At 36.3% G+C, this 17,500-nt stretch overlaps 1 protein-coding gene across 2 annotated transcripts in view; it reads right to left on the reverse strand.

Annotated features, from left to right (window-relative positions):
- tln2a (talin 2a) overlaps positions 1 to 17,500 on the reverse strand; it is a 69,674-nt gene that overhangs the window by 35,533 nt on the left and 16,641 nt on the right. For both annotated transcript variants that reach the window (XM_067399550.1, XM_067399549.1), the window contains exons 2-10: positions 12,315 to 12,362; positions 8,235 to 8,403; positions 8,031 to 8,128; positions 7,140 to 7,269; positions 6,450 to 6,602; positions 2,124 to 2,266; positions 1,627 to 1,754; positions 1,294 to 1,357; positions 1,042 to 1,146 (exon numbers count right to left, since the gene is read on the reverse strand). In XM_067399550.1, coding sequence (XP_067255651.1) covers positions 1,042 to 1,146; positions 1,294 to 1,357; positions 1,627 to 1,754; positions 2,124 to 2,266; positions 6,450 to 6,602; positions 7,140 to 7,269; positions 8,031 to 8,128; positions 8,235 to 8,370 — 957 coding nt within the window. In that variant the 5' untranslated portion in view covers positions 8,371 to 8,403; positions 12,315 to 12,362. The remainder of the gene's footprint in view (positions 1 to 1,041; positions 1,147 to 1,293; positions 1,358 to 1,626; positions 1,755 to 2,123; positions 2,267 to 6,449; positions 6,603 to 7,139; positions 7,270 to 8,030; positions 8,129 to 8,234; positions 8,404 to 12,314; positions 12,363 to 17,500) is intronic.

Here is a 17,500-nt window from a genome sequence, read left to right on the forward strand (position 1 = left end):
GAGAAACAAAATCAACACAAAATAAAAGAAAAAGTTTAATTCTCTATGTTCAGAATGATACAAAACAGTCTACCAAAATCCAGCTGGTGTTTTTTCTTTTTCTTCACTTATTCCACATAACAGTCTTCAAGTATCCTCTCGGATACTCTAAAGCTTTCCATCTTCTCTTAAGCCGTACTTTTTCTCTCTCTCAGAGCTGTCAGCAGATGGATGAGCTGAGCTCTGCTTGCTTGTCTGAGTGTCCGAGTTTGGCACTGCACATCTTTCTCACTCTAGCTTTTTGCTCAATGAATTAACCATTAAAAATCGAACAAAAAACAAAACAAAAACAACAACCTGAAAAGTTTTTAGTTTATCAATACAAAGAATAATTAGATTGGTCATAAGAAATAAATAAAACCAAGAGTAAAGCTAAACTCAGTAAGTTGTGATCTTTATTTTAGGCACAAGCACATCTGCTCCACCTTAACTCAAGCAGAGCTGAATTGTAATCAGTCCATGAGTCATGCAGACCACCACCGGCCAGGAATGGGGGCTGGAAGAGATGGAAGAATTCTGGAGGTGGAATTCCTCTCAGATGATGAAAGCTCTCATGAGAACATTGATTGGCAACATGTACACCGAAGAAAATTTCTGGACTTGAGTATGAAAGAACAATGACATTGTGACTACTGATGTCAAAAACACTTTTACAATATGTGAGCTGATTCAGAAATAAGATTTGAAGGCAAACACATAACACAATATGGGCGTGTCCATATGGGTGTCCCTGGTCAAGAAATTTGATTGGCCATCCCAGATTCCACCTAATATTCTAATCAGCCTGGGAGCAGGACCTTCAATAATCTTCTTCCACATGGAAATCAAAGCAGAAAGCAGTGCCAATTTCTGGTTGTACATACAAAACAAATACACAACACAACACAAAACCCATTATAAATAAAATATAGGTTATCATCATCATCTGGGAAGTCGGGACACTCCACTGTAACAAACATAGCTTATATAACCAAGTACAACACAAACACACATGCACTTTACCTTCACCAAGAAGAAAGACACTCCGTATGTTCTGAGCGATCTCGCAAGCTTCACATATTTCACTTTGGCTTCAATCTCTGTCATTTCTCCACAAGCCTTATGTTCCTGTTAAATTCATGAAGTGTTTATTCATCTAATTAGTTCATTTAACTCAGTTCATCTCTGCTTACAAACAGTGACGTTCAAGATAAACAGACAAGTATATAAAATGATAATATCATTCATAAACAAGTGCAGGATAAACGGACCCACCTGAAAGATCTTCTTCTCTGCTCCTCTCTGTTTGATGTATTCCTTAGGCAGAAACTCCTTCAAGCTGAACGAAATAAAATGCACATTCAAAGTGTGAAAATTTGTGAGAATACATTGAACTGGCATTACAGTTATACGATACATATAAAATATTTAAAAGCACTTTTCATTTGAGTTTGTTCAGCACATTAACTAAATGGACCATATTGTCATTACAATGTCTAGATTTTACACATAATTTCTTGGCTTTTAATAATTCAGCACCGTTGATTACGAAGCAGAGGGGCAGTAAAACTGTGTACTATAACCGTAAGTATTGGGACATGGTCTTACTCCAGAAATCCAGACTTATGTTTATGTTCTATATGAGGTCCGAACTGGATCTGTGTTTGAATTCCACCAAATTCACAAGCCTTGTCAAATGACACGGGATGAGAACCATTCAGGATGTCGTCACGCGCCTGGGGAAACACATGCAGGTAGACACATTTGTTATAAAAGCCTTTAGAAATCACACAGTAGAAATGATCCAGATCAGCAACCAAGTCCCTGGCGGAAGGAGAGCTTATAAAAAGGTAATGGGGACTGCACTACTTCACAGATCGATACAATGTGTATAACAGCATGTATTGCAGCACTCAAAAAGGCTTTTAGGGCCATATGTCGATAAGAGATCTACAGCATTTCAATCTATATACGTTAAATTGAACGGGCAAGTAGAGAATCAGATGTGGCGATCATTTAGGTCAACATGAGGCTGTTGGCTACCGGTCATAGCTTTCACCTCACATCATTTTAAAATAAAATAAGAGACAAGAAGCATGTCTAACCTGTACATAGAGCAGATTGAGCTGCACGGGATCTCGTGAGTCCACGTTTTGATCGGAGTAGAAAAACTTTCGTCTCAACAGCAGTGTTTCACTCTCCTCGACTCCCTGTTCTCTAAATGTACGCCCATGATCCAGCCAATTCACTGTGAGACAAACAGAAATAAACCATTTACAGTCATGTGAAAAAGAGAGTACACCCTTTTGAATTCTATGGTTTTACTTGTCAGGATAAAATTAAAAAATTAATTAAAAAAAAAGTAAATACAACCTCAGATGAACAAAAACACATGACATATTACAATGTGTCATTATTTATTAGGTCTGGACTTTGACTGGGGGAATGCAACACATTGATTCTATTCTTTTTCAGCAATGCTGGTGTAGATTTGCCGGTGTGCTTGGGATCACTATCCTGTTGCATGACCCAATATTGGCCAAGCTTTAGCAGTCTGACAGATGGCCTCACATTTGACTCTAAAATACTTTGGTATACAGAGGAGTTCATGGACGACTCGGTGAGCCAGTATGATGGAGAGTTGGTATGAGATGTTTGTGTTGATATGCTTTGTTTGGTTTTTCCCAAATGTGGCGTTGTGTATTATGGCCAAACATCTCCACTTTGGTCTCGTATGTCCAAAGGATACTGTTCCAGAGGTCTTGTGCTTTGTTCAGATGCAGCTTTGCAAACCTAAACCATGCTGCCGTATTCTTTTTAGAGAGAAGAGGCTTTCTCCTGGCAACCCTTCCAAACATGCCATATTTGTCCAGTCTTTTTCTAATTGTACTGTCATGAACGTTAACATTTAACATGTTAACTGAGGCTTGTAGAGTCTGAGATGTAGCTCTTGGGTTTTTTTGTAGTTTCTCTGAGCAGTGCATGGTCTGACCGTGGGGACGTCCACTCCTGAGAAGATTGGCAAGATCTAAAGTTTTCAAGATCAAGATTTAAAGTTTTCCACTTGTAAATAATCTTTCACATTGCATCATTGCTGATGTCTTTCCTCCTTGGCATTGTGCCAACACGCACTGCTCCAGACTTCTGCTTTTCTAGAGGTGCTCACGCTTGTTGATGATCAATTAATCAAAAGGTATTTTGACTTGCCCTCTTAATTGCTACTTATGGAAGCAGTAAGGATGTACTTAGTTTGTCACACATGGCTTCACCAATTTGACCTAGTTTTTATTAAATAAACCACGGCACAGTGTAATATGTCATGTGTTGTTGTTCATCTGAGGTTGTATTTACCTCATTTTAAGACCTGCCATGGACTAGATGATTTTTACATATACATATAAATATATTTATATAAAATATATTTATATTTTATATTTATATAAAATATATTTATATTTTATATTTATATAAAATATATTTATATTTTATAAAATATAAATATATTTTATATAAATATAAAATATAAATATAAATAATTATATAAATATTTATAAATATATAAATATATATAAATATATTTTAAATATAATTAATATAATATAATATAATATAATATAATATAATATAATATAATATAATATAATATAATATAATATAATATAATATAATATATACACACACACACACATTATACATAGGAGGGATAGTAAAAAAATGCATGTTATTTTTTATTTAGTACTGTCCTGAGTAAGACATTTTACATAAAAGATGTTTGCATTTAGTTCACAAGACAAAACAATAGCTGAAGTTATTAAAATAAACCCATTCATAAGTATGTGAACCATTGATTCTCAATACTGTGTCTGGTTACCTGATGATTTTTTGTTTTGTGATGCTTGTTCATGAGTCTCTTGTTTGTCCTGAGCAGTTAAACTGAGCTCTGTTCTTCAGAAAAATCCTCTAGGTTTTGCAGAAATTTCGGTTTTCAAGCATTTTTGCATATTTGAACCTTTTCCAGCAGTGACTGTATGATTTTGAGATTCATCTTTTCACACTGAGGACAATTGAGGGACTCAAACTCAACTATTAAAAAAGGTTCAAACATTCACTGATGCTCCAGAAGGAAACACGATGCATTAAGAGTCGGGTGTGAAAACTTTTGAACAGGATGAAGATGTCACAATTTTATAATCTTATTTTGTTTAAATATCATTGCAATATCAACAGAAGATACTTGCATGTTTCCCGGCAGAAAAATTAAGTACAATTTACCTTATATTTGAATTCAAAAGTTTTCACACCCCAACTCTTAATGCATCAGGTAACCACACACAGTATTGAGAATCAATGGTTCACATATGTAAAATATCTTACTCAGGACAGTACTAAACAAAAAATAACATGCATTTTTTTTTTTATTATCCCTCTTATTTTATTAAAATAATTCTCATTTTCACAGATTCTGCAAGGGGTTCACATACTTTTTCATGCCACTGTGTATATATATATATTATATTATATATATATATGTTTACAGAGTTATTCACAAAAGAAACCGTTCAAAAGTTTGGGGTCAATAAAAATTTTTAAATTAGTCTCTTATGTTTTAGTTTTTTTTATTTAATAAAAAAAAAAATTTAAAAGATAGTAATATTGTGAAATATTATTACAATAAGATACTTTTTCCCCTTCATTTTTTCTATTTTAAAATGTAATTTATTCCTTTGATGGCAAAGCAAAATTTTCCATTAATCATTACTCCAGTCTTCAGTGTCACATGATCTTTCAGAAATCATTCTAATATGCTGATTTGGTGCTCAAGTAACATTTCTTCTTATTATTAGGGATGTCCAGATCCGATCACGTGATCGGAAATCGGGCCCGATCATGTGGTTTCAGACTCGATCGGAATCGGACATTCCCTTCCGATCAGGACTCGGATATGTATTAGGGGTGCAACGGTTCTCGGTAAAAAATCGAACCATACGGTTCTCCACTTGCGGACCGCACTTGCACTGCGGTCCATTTCGAATGACGACGCATCTATTGGTTAATATGGTTTGTTTAAAATAGCAACGTGGAAAACAGACAGAGTTCAGATAATGTATGTTTCAGTCGATGGATGCACAAAACGTTACAACAACGATAATCAGAAAGCGTGGACAAAACAGTCACTCTTTGTAAACTGTTAACTGCGAGTGCCGTCTGCTGTAATGTCCAGTCATTTACGCCGTCATCACCCGGGTGTTAACAGCACACGTTGCTGTCTGTGTTTAAACTAACTCATTTAAGCCTTGCTGATTTAAACCTTACAGAACAAGACGCGAAAGAGAGCTCGTGTGCGCTTTGAGAAGATTTGTGTGCGCTCATCCGAAGCGCGCACACGCTTATTCCAGTCAGCGCGCAAATACTGAGTTATCGTTCAAGTCTTGCGCTTCAGCGGACAAATTTATACAAAAATTATGTCAACATGCCCGTCCTAGCGAGTATCCTAGCAAACATAGTCGGTTATGTCTTAAGTGAACGTATATTAGTCGAGAAAGACAGCGCATGTGTAATAGTATATGTACTAGATCGTGCATGTCTTAAAGGGAAAACAACTATTCCTGCTGCCTGTATTTAATGTTAAATCAAACAACAAAAAACAAAGAAATCACTCACTGCTCTTGACTGAATAGTTTTTGTAACTTCAATAATGATTAATCTTTATTTATTTTATACAGTAAAGATAATATGCAGTGATATTTTATATTTGATTACTATTTGAAAAAACCTGAAAAGCACTATTCCTGGATCTGTTTTTTCGCTCTTCTTTATTCTTTTTTATGTAGGCTATTAATATCGGATCGGGACTCCGTATCGGCAGATACTCAAAATCAAATGACTCGGACTCGGGGGCAAAAAAACGTGATCGGGACATCCCTAATTATTATCCATGTTGAAAACAGCTGTGCTGCTTAATATTTTGGTGGAAACCACGATCATATTTTCAGGATTCTTAGATGAATGGAAAGTTCAAAAGAACAGCATTGATTTGAAATACACAAATTTTGTAATATGTCTTTACTGTCTCTTTTGAACAATTTCATGCATCTGTGCTGAATAAGTATTAATATAATAAAAAAGTCTAACTTTTAAGCTGTAGTGAACATACGGAAGGAGATAAAACAAAATGAACCTACACAAAAAATACAAGAGAATACTTAAAAAGAAGAACACATAAAAAAAAAACCCATAATAATACAAAATACACACAGAGAATACATAAAAAGAATAATAAAATACAATACAAGACTAAGGGAAGCAAAGATAAAGGCTGAAACAATTCTAAACCTAAACTTTATTGATTTATTGTGGCCTGTTTAGCAGTTCTAAAGCTGAAGAACAGTTCAGCATGTCTATCTGCATATGGTGGCTGATGTGTTACCTACAGTCATCATCTGTGTGCAGTTTAGCTTTGAGCTTTTCCATCTTCCTCTCCTCCCTCAGCAGAGTTCTGTCTTTCTTCAGTGTGCCCGTCCCTTCATCTTTCTTCTCCTCCACCACCTCCTGAATGAGAGAGTACTCTTCATAATTTGTGATTCCTGGAAGGAGAAATGAGACATAGTTATAGACTTGTTATGGCCTGTGTTGTGTGTATGTATGTGAAGTAGTATATATACACAAACTACTCAATTTTTATAGAAGTCTGGGGATGGTATAAATGTGTTAATTGAAATTCTGATTCTGATTACTTTCACTTTTGATCAATTTAATGCATCCTTGCTGAATACAAAAGTATTAATTCTTCAAAAAAAAAAAAAAAATTGTCTTAAAAGCTATGGCAAATCATGCATTAACATGTATATATTTGGTCAGTCCAATAGAGTTGAATCTATGTACAAATCACTGGGATTTTAACCCAAGTTGGCTTGAACTTTAAATAAAAACTAAACTATAAGACTTTATAATTTCCTACCAAGTTAAACTTTTTTTTTTCCCTTCTGTCATGTCTTATGTGACTTAAAGCAACCAAGTGAGTCAGGACTGCCACAGGCACCACCTCAAAATACCTGTATAAGAGAGTAACTGTATATGATACAGTCATTTCAGATAGTAACCTGTATAAGAGCATTACTGACCTATTCTACTGCAAATGGTGACAAGCAGCTCTCCCACAGTTTTGGAATCATCCACCATGATGGTCTTCACTGCTCCATCCAGCATTTTTATCTTCTGAGGTCTCTGTTTTTTCTTATACTCCAGTATGTCCTAATAGACAGAGAGACAGAGAGAGAGAGGGACTAGATTTGCATTTCCTGAGCTCCCTGTAATGAATGTAAATGCGTGTGCGAGAGAAACAATAGGAAAAGGATATATAAAAAGTCTTTTTGCAAAATACAACAATTTAGACCAGCAAGACGTGGTTGAGAGAGCTGAACATGTGTGTGTGTGTGTGTGTGTGTGTGTGTGTGTGTGTGTGTGTGTGTGTGTGTGTGTGTGTGTGTGTGTGTGTGTGTGTGTGTGTGTGTGTGTGTGTGTGTGTGTGTGTGTGTGTGTGTGAGAGGGAGAAGAGGAGGTCTTTTGATGTCAACTTCTGACAAAAGATGAAACACTACTGATGAAATCTTCATTTAACACTTCTCAATTTACACCGCACACATTTGTATTTCTTCCTGGGAACAAGCATTCGGTTTTGTCTTTCTATACAACACTACTTCACACAAGCACAGAGACTTACAAGTGTAAACAAATACAAACAAAAAACGCATGCTGCAGTCACAAATGTCCTTAAATCACAACACTGTAGCATGTCTCAGTAAGTGTCGACACTAAGGGGAGCCTTTCCTCTCTCACACAAACACAGAGACTATAAAAAGCAAAGTTAAGACCTCTTCTCATCTTTCAACACACAAAAAAAATGTGTGCGAAGACACATCACAAAAACAAGACAAGAGTGCAAAGACATGTCACAGAACATTTGACAGGAGCTTGTAAAATAGAAAGAGAGACAGAAGATCAAAAGAACTTACCCCATTTCTCAGCATGTAATAATCCAGCGTCCGGCCCCCTTCCAGCCAGATGCCTTTCCTGGGGTCTTCATCTGACAGAAACAGCCCATATTCTGAAGCTGAGAAACAAAAGACACTGTATTAGAACTTGTATTTAGCAAAATGATACAACATTTGCAATCACTATAAATATTACTACACAAAAATCAAGCAAGCATGTCCCACCCTGTCCTGTCTGGGCTTCCGGAACCCTCTCTCTGATGACCCGGCATGCATCGTACACAGCCGTTGATGGCTCAAACTGCATCGTTTTCACCACATTACACTGTCTCACACAGATCTTCAAAGACAGCGCCACCATCCTGCCAGCTTAAGTATTACAAAGATTCTGGACCTGTGGAGAGATGGAAGGAGATGAGCGGGATGGAGAACAGAAGAGAGCATAGAGTGCATTCGAATGATGCTGATTTCAAGACTTTTATTAACATTCTCATAAAAGATTATGTTGTCAAACATGTTCATTGTTAATTGATGCTAATTCATTTATTTTTCTTTGTTTTTCAAGAATGTACTGATTGTCAGAAAACTGTTCCTTTGCTAAATAATACAAAAATTTAAATAAATGAAAGCCTCTAAGTGCCATCTGAAATTTTATTCTAAAATGAGCATTTTTATCAAGCTTGTATGTTTATGTTCAGTTATTTCACTTTAATGGCAATGAAAAGGACCTATTAATTGCCATTAAAGTGAAATTACTGAACCTAAAAATACGAACTTGATAAAAATGCTCATTTTACAAGGAAATTTCAGATGGCACTTAGAGGCTTTTGCATCTGAACTCTTCAAATATACACCAACGACTGGAGAATGTACGATTTTTTTATGTTTTTAAATGGTCTCTTATGCTTAACTAGACTGCATTTATGCAATTATAAATACAGTAAAAATAGTGAAATATTATTACAATTTAAAATAACTTTTCTATTATAATGTTTTAAACTGTGATTTATTCCTGTTATAGCAAAGCTGAATTTTCAGCATCATTACTCCAGTCTTCAGTGTCAGCATTAGAATGATTTCTGAAGGATCATGTGATTTGGTGCTCACAAAACTTTTTTTTTTTTTTTTTTACACTACACATTTCTCCAAATGTTTTTGTAGAAACAGATTTTTTCAGGATTCTTTGAATAGAAAGTTCAAAAGAACAGCATTTATTTGAAATAGAAATTGTTTGTAACTATGTAAAATTCTCTTTTTTTATGTAGAGGGCAACATCACTGTCCTCCAACTGTGATATTACTTTACAAATGCTCATGGTGTAACATTAATCATTAAAGCAGGAATATGTACCTACAACTCATTTTCCTGTTTGACATCGTGTGTGTTATTAGAAAGGTATCCGATACTGGATTCTGTCCATCCTCTCTCTCTCTCCCCCACACATACACTTTACTGTTAGCACCTGAACTCCCAGTCAGCTGTCTTTACTCTTTCAATACTATCCAAACTGCACATTAATGAAACACTGTCTAGTTTAAACACACATGCAGAGAAAAACAAAGGCACAACATAATACTAGACAGGGGATAGAGTTTCACTTTGAAGGTTCAAACTGCTTTGGCTGGAGCAGAAAGAGAATTATAACTGTTAATTCCCTTCGCATGTATTGAAATCATAAAAATCAACATCTAATAGAGAACCAGAATTATCTTAAAGTCAGAGTATCTCTTAGCATTTAGCTAACCTTTATTCTGTATGTGTGTCTGTGGGAATGGAGGATGGCCTTGTGCACAGTTGGCACACTGAACACTGGCATGGGTTTGGCAGTGATCTGACCTAGTATGTCAGGGACAAGCTGCAGAGCTCTAAGAGGTTTTAGACAGACATATATAGATCAGCAAATGCATTGTTGGAAACGCAATAGTTGTGACACAAAGTCTGATTCTCGAACTCTGCATATATTAAGTACACGAAGCTTGCTTCTTTTTGAGACAGACTATTGAGTCACTGAGTCAAATGTTAATTTAGTAACTGCTCTGATTGGTTCAGTGAGTTCATTCAGTGAACGATTCATTAGACCAGTGTTTCTCAACCAGGGGTCCATGGGCCCCTAGTGATCTTTGACATAATGCCAGGGGGTCCTTATAAAATATCGGAATATGAATTTTTGTATATTTTGACATTTGACATGTTCCCATAAAAGAAGATAATATATGTATAATATAACTGATGATATGACTGAATATTGGACAAGTCAACTAACGTAAATTACACTTGATTGCATTTGGTTGTCACAAAGACATTAATCATACCAATGAGCCAATTTTATTCTAGGGTCCTTGAGGACGGTTCCAAATATGACGGGGGTCCATTACTCAAAAAAGGTTGAGATTCACTGCATTACACTGATTCAAACTGTAAACTACTGTAGTTTGTGAATCTTTTAGAAGCATTCATTAAAGGGTTAGTTCACCCAAAAATGACATTTCTGTCATTAATTACTCACCCTCATGTCATTCTATACCTATAAGACCTTCGTTCATTTTCGGAACACAAATTAAGATATTTTTGATGAAATCCGACAGGTTCATTGAAAGCAACATAATTACAACAGCAACAGCATAGGAGAATGACAGGGGAGAGATGAAATTGATGAATAAAGTCGTTATTTTTGTGTTATTGCACACAAAAAGTATTCTCGTCGCTTTATAACACTGAGGTTGAACCACTGTAGCAATAGTCACATTGACTATTTTAACAATGTCTTTACTAGAAAAAAAAAGCTGTTTGGGGATGAATTTAACTTTTTTGCAATTCCATCTGGTGCTGTTAGTGGTGCAAAAATGACACACTTTACCTTTAAATACATCACCTAAATTCAGTAAAACACCAAACCCCTGTACAAAAAAAAGCAGTCCATGTTGCTCAGTGCTCACTGGAACAACTCAAAATTCCTGTCTGATCAGGCTTAACTTCTCTTCTGCATTCAACGTTTGCAAGCATATAGATCCATAAGGCGCTAACACAACCAGCCCACCGGTGGCTCTAGAGAGCCTGAGACATCATAACACTCCAGAGAATGTTATTCCATTTATAGACATTCAACAGGATCACATGCTACATTCAGGTTAGCAGAGCGACTGAAGTCTGATTACTCACTCAAGTTCTTACAGTAATGAAACGCACACATGCAGCCATTCAATTAACACAACCTTTTATTTCCACTGCCTCATATCAGTGAGACTCAGCAGCTATATTCTCCCATAGAGTCATACACTAACGCACACACTTCCAGACGTGACTCATGTCTGTCACCAGTGTTCCTATAGTAACTGTGGGCTACTGGAATATGATTACGGCATGTACGGCACTCCACAAATAGTGTATGTGTATAAAACTCTGATTACTTTGAAAGATTTCAATTAACTTAAAACATGTAGAATAGAAATTACTAGTCATTTCAGTAGTACACTCTAAAAAATGCTGGTTAAAAACAACCAAAGTTGGGTTGAAAATGGACAAACCCAGCAACTGGGTTGTTTTAACCCAGAGGTTAGTTTAAATGTTTGCCCAACCTAAAGTTGGGTAAAGTTTTATTTAACTCAATTATTTAAAAATTACTGTACTAAATGAACATTAATAAGTTTAATAAATAATAATTAAACAATAAACATTTACTAAATTGCTTTTTAATAAATGTTCACCTTTTATTATTGTTGTCTCTAGTAGTTGTGTCTTATTTTTAATTTCCAACGTATTTTGAGTTCATAAGCCAGCCATATAGTAATTTTTAAACAGTAGCTGGGTTAAATAAAATTGCCCAGCACGTTGGGCAAACATTTAACGGAACCGCTGGATTAAAACAACCCAAATCGCTGAGTTTGTCCATTTTCAACCCAGCATTTTTTTAGAGTGTACCTTGGCACAACAGTGTTCCTTTAGTATTATTTATATACTAGTACAGTCAACTTACATCAAACCATTTTAAATGATAAAATACCAGAAACCACTTCAATTTGAAAAGAAATTAGTCAGTGTTTTACTTTAGTATTGATTGTTTTAGTTAGTGTGAGTAATTGTAGTGTGTAGTGTTAATTTTAATAGTGCTAATGCTAAAAGAGATATATATAAATGAACATTTCTGATTTAGTGTTGTGCCTGAGCCCTACTGATGGGACTGTTTGGGGTACAAGGCCGGGAAAGACTTTTCTACAGCAATGAAAGACCATTAAGAAGCAGCACAACTATATAGCCTGGAAAATAACAATAAAACATTTGAAAGAGGTACAGAGAGATTGGCCTTACCAAAAATTTGAGGAGTATGCAACTCTAAAGCACTGCGGATCTTCACAGCTATGGAGACAGCAAGAGAGAAAGACTGATGGTCAGACAAGCAAATTAGAAGGCATAAAACTTTAATAATGTTAATCAAAAAGACATTTCAAATGAAACCACAGTTATGGATACTGAATTGGACCTGACGAGGTTTATCCACATAATAGCTTTAAAGTTCTTATTCCATCACAACTGCCAAAGAAAAAGTTTATCAATTTAGCAATGACAGATTATTCAGTCCAAATGTTACTCCCATTAGCCATGTTAGGTGGAAGATATAACAGATGGGCAAGTTCGAAAAGAAAAAAGCGGCTAATTTAATATGGAAATCCTACCAGAGATGGGGTGTGTGTGTGTGTGTGTGTGTGTGTGTGTGTGTGTGTGTGTGTGTGTTATATCCTCATGAGGAATGAGTTAGAGCCACAGTAATTAACCCAGGTCTATCTACTAATGATCTCATAATTGCAGAGCTGACTCAAGGCCAGAAGCCTCTAAACACACTTAAAAGACAAACTAGAGTCCTGAATTACCAAATGAGCTTATTAAATAAAAGGTGAAATTAAAGGTGAAAGTAAATCATGTTAGAGCTTATAACAGCGTTTTAACACATTTACAGCAAAAATAACATTAACAGCTTCAGGGAAAAAAATCAAGAATCAGACAATAAGTAATGTGCTCTTGTAATTCTGAAGACAACAGCATATGAAATTACTTTATGACGTTGTCTACAAGTCATCAACACACACTTCACCACTGGTGTGACTAGCCCAGATAGCAGATGAGGGTCATAGAGCTGCTGCTGTATTGAGTTGCATTGTGTGTGAGGTAAGCGACCTCAGTGAGTGGTAGGAACATCTGCGCAGCAGCTGCTGCCATTCAACCACTACAGAGGTCAAAATGAGTCCAGTACAGACCATTAAATCCACACTGATTAATCACGCAACCTGCACACTCACAAACATATATACATTTCAATAGGTAAGAAAATACCATCTCAGCTTCGGTTTCATAAATATTGTCAGAAAATTCTTCAACAACTCTCCTTTTGTGTTTCATGGAAGTAAGTCATAGAGGTTTGGAACAACAAGGGTGAATGACACAATTTAATTATTTTTGGTGAACCATCCCTTTAAATCTATACAGACTCTAATGGGCTCTAATGAATCTGGAAATCGAATAGCTTCTAAATTAATTTTTTTAATCACAAAAAGTAGATCATAAATAATCGTAATAGCACCATGATACTGAAAAAGTACAATAGCCATTTTAATTAAATCACAATTACAAACATTCAGACATCTTCTGGCTGCCAAGAGCACTGTGGAAAATAAGGGACAGGTTGGAGAAGAGCTGGATAGAGGCCAAAAAAAACGAGTTACTGGTAAAGCACGATGCTCGAGAAGGGCTGTGTGACAAACAGCAGACATGGCCATCACTGGCATGACTTGCATGGGTAGCACCTAGGCAGTGAAGTTCACATGACCATGCTGGCAGCACATCAGTGTCAGACGGCTTGTCAATGACTCACCATCACTGAAAGACAGAATGAACAACCCCCTGTACACACAACATGTTCAAGCAGGGCTATAGATCAGAGCAATATTCAGTGCATGTTCAGCCTACATTAAAGCAGAGACTTATTTACAGTATATACAGCACTAGATTGAATAATACAGAAATTGGTCATTAAAGAATCATGAGGAATCAAACTGTCCCTGATCTTTTGAGATACGAGTTTAATGTTCTCTGAAAACATACGTAACATTCAGAAATAAAAACTTCTATATGCACGAGAACAGACCTCATTGGTTCTTGTGCATCAAGCAAGTACGGTGGAGCTTCAGTTTACAATTTTTATATTCTCTATGTATGTGTGCTGAAAATAAAAATAAATTAAATCCTAAATTAAATCTGTGCATCAAGTAAAGCCACTGTGTCTCTTCAGAAGACTTGGATCAAACAGCTTGAGTCATATGGATTGCTTTTAGAATGAATAAACTCTTTGAAAGTCCATTACACATACATTGACGCTGCAATGGAAGGACAGAAACCTCTCAGGTTTCATTAACACAATGGTTTCCAAACTGAGGTATGTGTACCCCTGGGGGTACGTGAAGTGACAGAGGGGGTACATGAACAAAATGCTGAGTTCATTTAATTCTACCCCAAAATAAAATATCATTAAAACCGAGCATGACAGGCAAAATGCCGCCTCTAGTGTAAAAACAGGAAAAGTGGGGTTTTAGCACATACTAGCATGAAGAACAAATATAGACACAGGGATCGATTTAAGACTCAAAGGGCCTTTGCAGTGCTAATGCACTGCATGTCTTTAGTAATCCCGACAATAGTTTTTAACGCCAAAAGAGGGTTTGCGCGGCGCAAGTTGTTAGTAAATCTGGACCAAACTCTCTTCAATACAAAAACATACCCTGTATAAGTTCATGTTTTTAAAGTTGATAATATATTATACGAGCAAGAATGCAATTTTTCCCAAATATCCACACAATTGCAAATCTGACACTGATTTAATGCAACAGTTAAACAAAAAGGTAATATTAAGAGATGTAGGCTACATTTTAAACAAAGTAATGTCAGTATTGTTCGCTTTATTTTGCAAAAAAATAGTTTCATTTGATTGAAAGTATTGATTTACATTAATTTATTGCGTTATTTATTATATTAATAATTATATTAATGGAATTTTATGAATTTGACATAACATGACATACATTTAAGAGGGTTAGAAAAACTTTGTCTTTATGAAAGGTAATAAAAATAAATTATAAAAAATACACCTGAAAAATCAATATATGGGAGCAAATATTGTCTCTTAATGGAAAAGGTGTGACTGCAGTCTAAGTGGAAGAGAGGGGGTACGCAGAAGGATGATAAATCACTCTCAAAAGTTTGTGAACCACTGCATTAACAGTATCTTCATTTGCTTAGAAGATAAACAAAAGTATTACTGGTTTGGAACGACAAATTTTCATTTTTGGGACAACTATCCATTTAAAGTTACAAAACAACATTCAAGGAAATTGAGCTGCAGAATCAGCTCATTCTGAAATCCTTGGGTTTCTGACAAAAAGTAAAGTCTGTGTTGTCACAGACCGGTTAGCTGTTAGCAGGTCTGGCTCTTGAAAGACAAGCAACATTCCTGCTGGATCAGCAAAACTCAATAAGCTTCCAGGCTAGATTAACTCACAGCAGGAATATAGAGTCTAGTCTGGGTACAGGGGTGTATGAATGATTTTAAAAGTAGGAGGGCATATTAAAACATCAGTCTAAAATAATTATCCCTCCACAAAGGGGGAAGACAAATGTAGAAATTTCTATTGCACTGGCAGCCAGCTCATGTTGTAGATCATGGGATTGACATGGCTTTACACAGCTGGAACAGCTAAAGGCTAACAAAAAAAAAAAAACATCTGTTTAAGACAAGTAAATGGATGTGATGGGGAAAAAAAAAAAAAAAAAAACCTGCACAGATAACACTGATTTTATTTCCTGACCACTCCCAGTCTTCCACCAGTAAGCCAAGATGGGATGCTCTTAAAAAAAAAAAAAAAAAAAAAAAAAAAACTATATTCTGATGGATTTACATAACCAAAGTTTACATTTTTAGGAAATCAAGTAACAATGGTATACTCATAGTTTGCTGCACATTGAGATGGGACACACTTATACATATATACATATATACACACATATACATATATATATATATATATATATATATATACACACATACACACACAGTGGGTACGGAAAGTATTCAGACCCTCTTAAAATTCACTTTTTGTCATATTGCACCCATTTGCTAAAATCAAGTTCATTTTTTTCCTCATTAATGTACACACAGCACCCCATATTGACAGAATAACAGAATTGTTGACATTTTTGCAGATTTATTAAAAAGAAAAACTGAAATATCACATGGTCCTAAGTATTCAGACCCTTTGCTCAGTATTTAGTAGAAGCACCCTTTTGATCTAATACAGCCATGAGTCTTTTTGGGAAAGATGCCATTCCTCCTTGCAGATCCTCTCCAGTTCTGTCAGGTTGGATGGTAAACGTTGGTGGACAGCCATTTTTAGGTCTCTCCAGAGATGCTCATTTGGGTTTAAGTCAGGGCTCTGGCTGGGCCATTCAAGAACAGTCACGGAGTTGTTGTGAAGCCACTTCGTTATTTTAGCTGTGTGCTTAGGGTCATGGTCTTGTTGGAAAGTAAACCTTCGGCCCAGTCTGAGGTCCTGAGCACTCTGGAGAAGGTTTTCGTCCAGGATATCCCTGTACTTGGCCGCATTCATCTTTCCCTCGATTGCAACCAGTCGTCCTGTCCCTGCAGCTGAAAAACACCCCCACAGCATGATGCTGCCACCACCATGCTTCACTGTTGGGACTGTATTGGACAGGTGATGAGCAGTGCCTGGTTTTCTCCACACATACCGCTTAGAATTAAGACCAAAAAGTTCTATCTTGGTCTCATCAGACCAGAGAATCTTATTTCTCATTTCTCACTGAGGAGAGGCTTCCATCGGGTCACTCTGCCATAAAGCCCCGACTGGTGGAGGGCTGCAGTGATGGTTGACTTTCTACAACTTGCAACCTCAACAGCCAAATCCAGCCCGCCAGAGATTTCCATCCTGCCCCCAGAATAATACTGAATTCAGGAATAGCCTTGTAAGAGGAAAAAGTTTAGGGCTGGTCCGAATACCATTTTTTGAGCTTCGAAGCTTCGGTAGTAATGAACATCGATTCTTCGGAGAGAGGGGCTGAACATATTTTTCTCTCTAATAAAGGCAGGAATCTGTGTCTGTATGTCCGTTTGCATTTTTATTATTTCGAGAACCGTTCATCCAATCGACTTCACAAGGGAGTGCATTTGGTGCAATATATATGGACACACGTGACGTGACATTCAGAATTAATAAATTTTTAGTAAACTACAGTCAGAACAGCGCGAGCGGGAAGCGGCACACCTCACACGGGCAGGGCTTATGCTCCGAGAACAGACACTGCACTAATGATATAAAATGCACACACACACACACACACACACACACACACACACAGGTCTGTTAAATTAAGCAATACTTTTGAGGTAGTCTAATATTTTTCTGACTAACAAATTGGCACAGTAAGGGTAGATT

This window comes from Chanodichthys erythropterus, chromosome 11 (genome assembly GCF_024489055.1).
Source record: "Chanodichthys erythropterus isolate Z2021 chromosome 11, ASM2448905v1, whole genome shotgun sequence".
Classification (NCBI taxonomy): Eukaryota; Metazoa; Chordata; class Actinopteri; order Cypriniformes; family Xenocyprididae; genus Chanodichthys; species Chanodichthys erythropterus.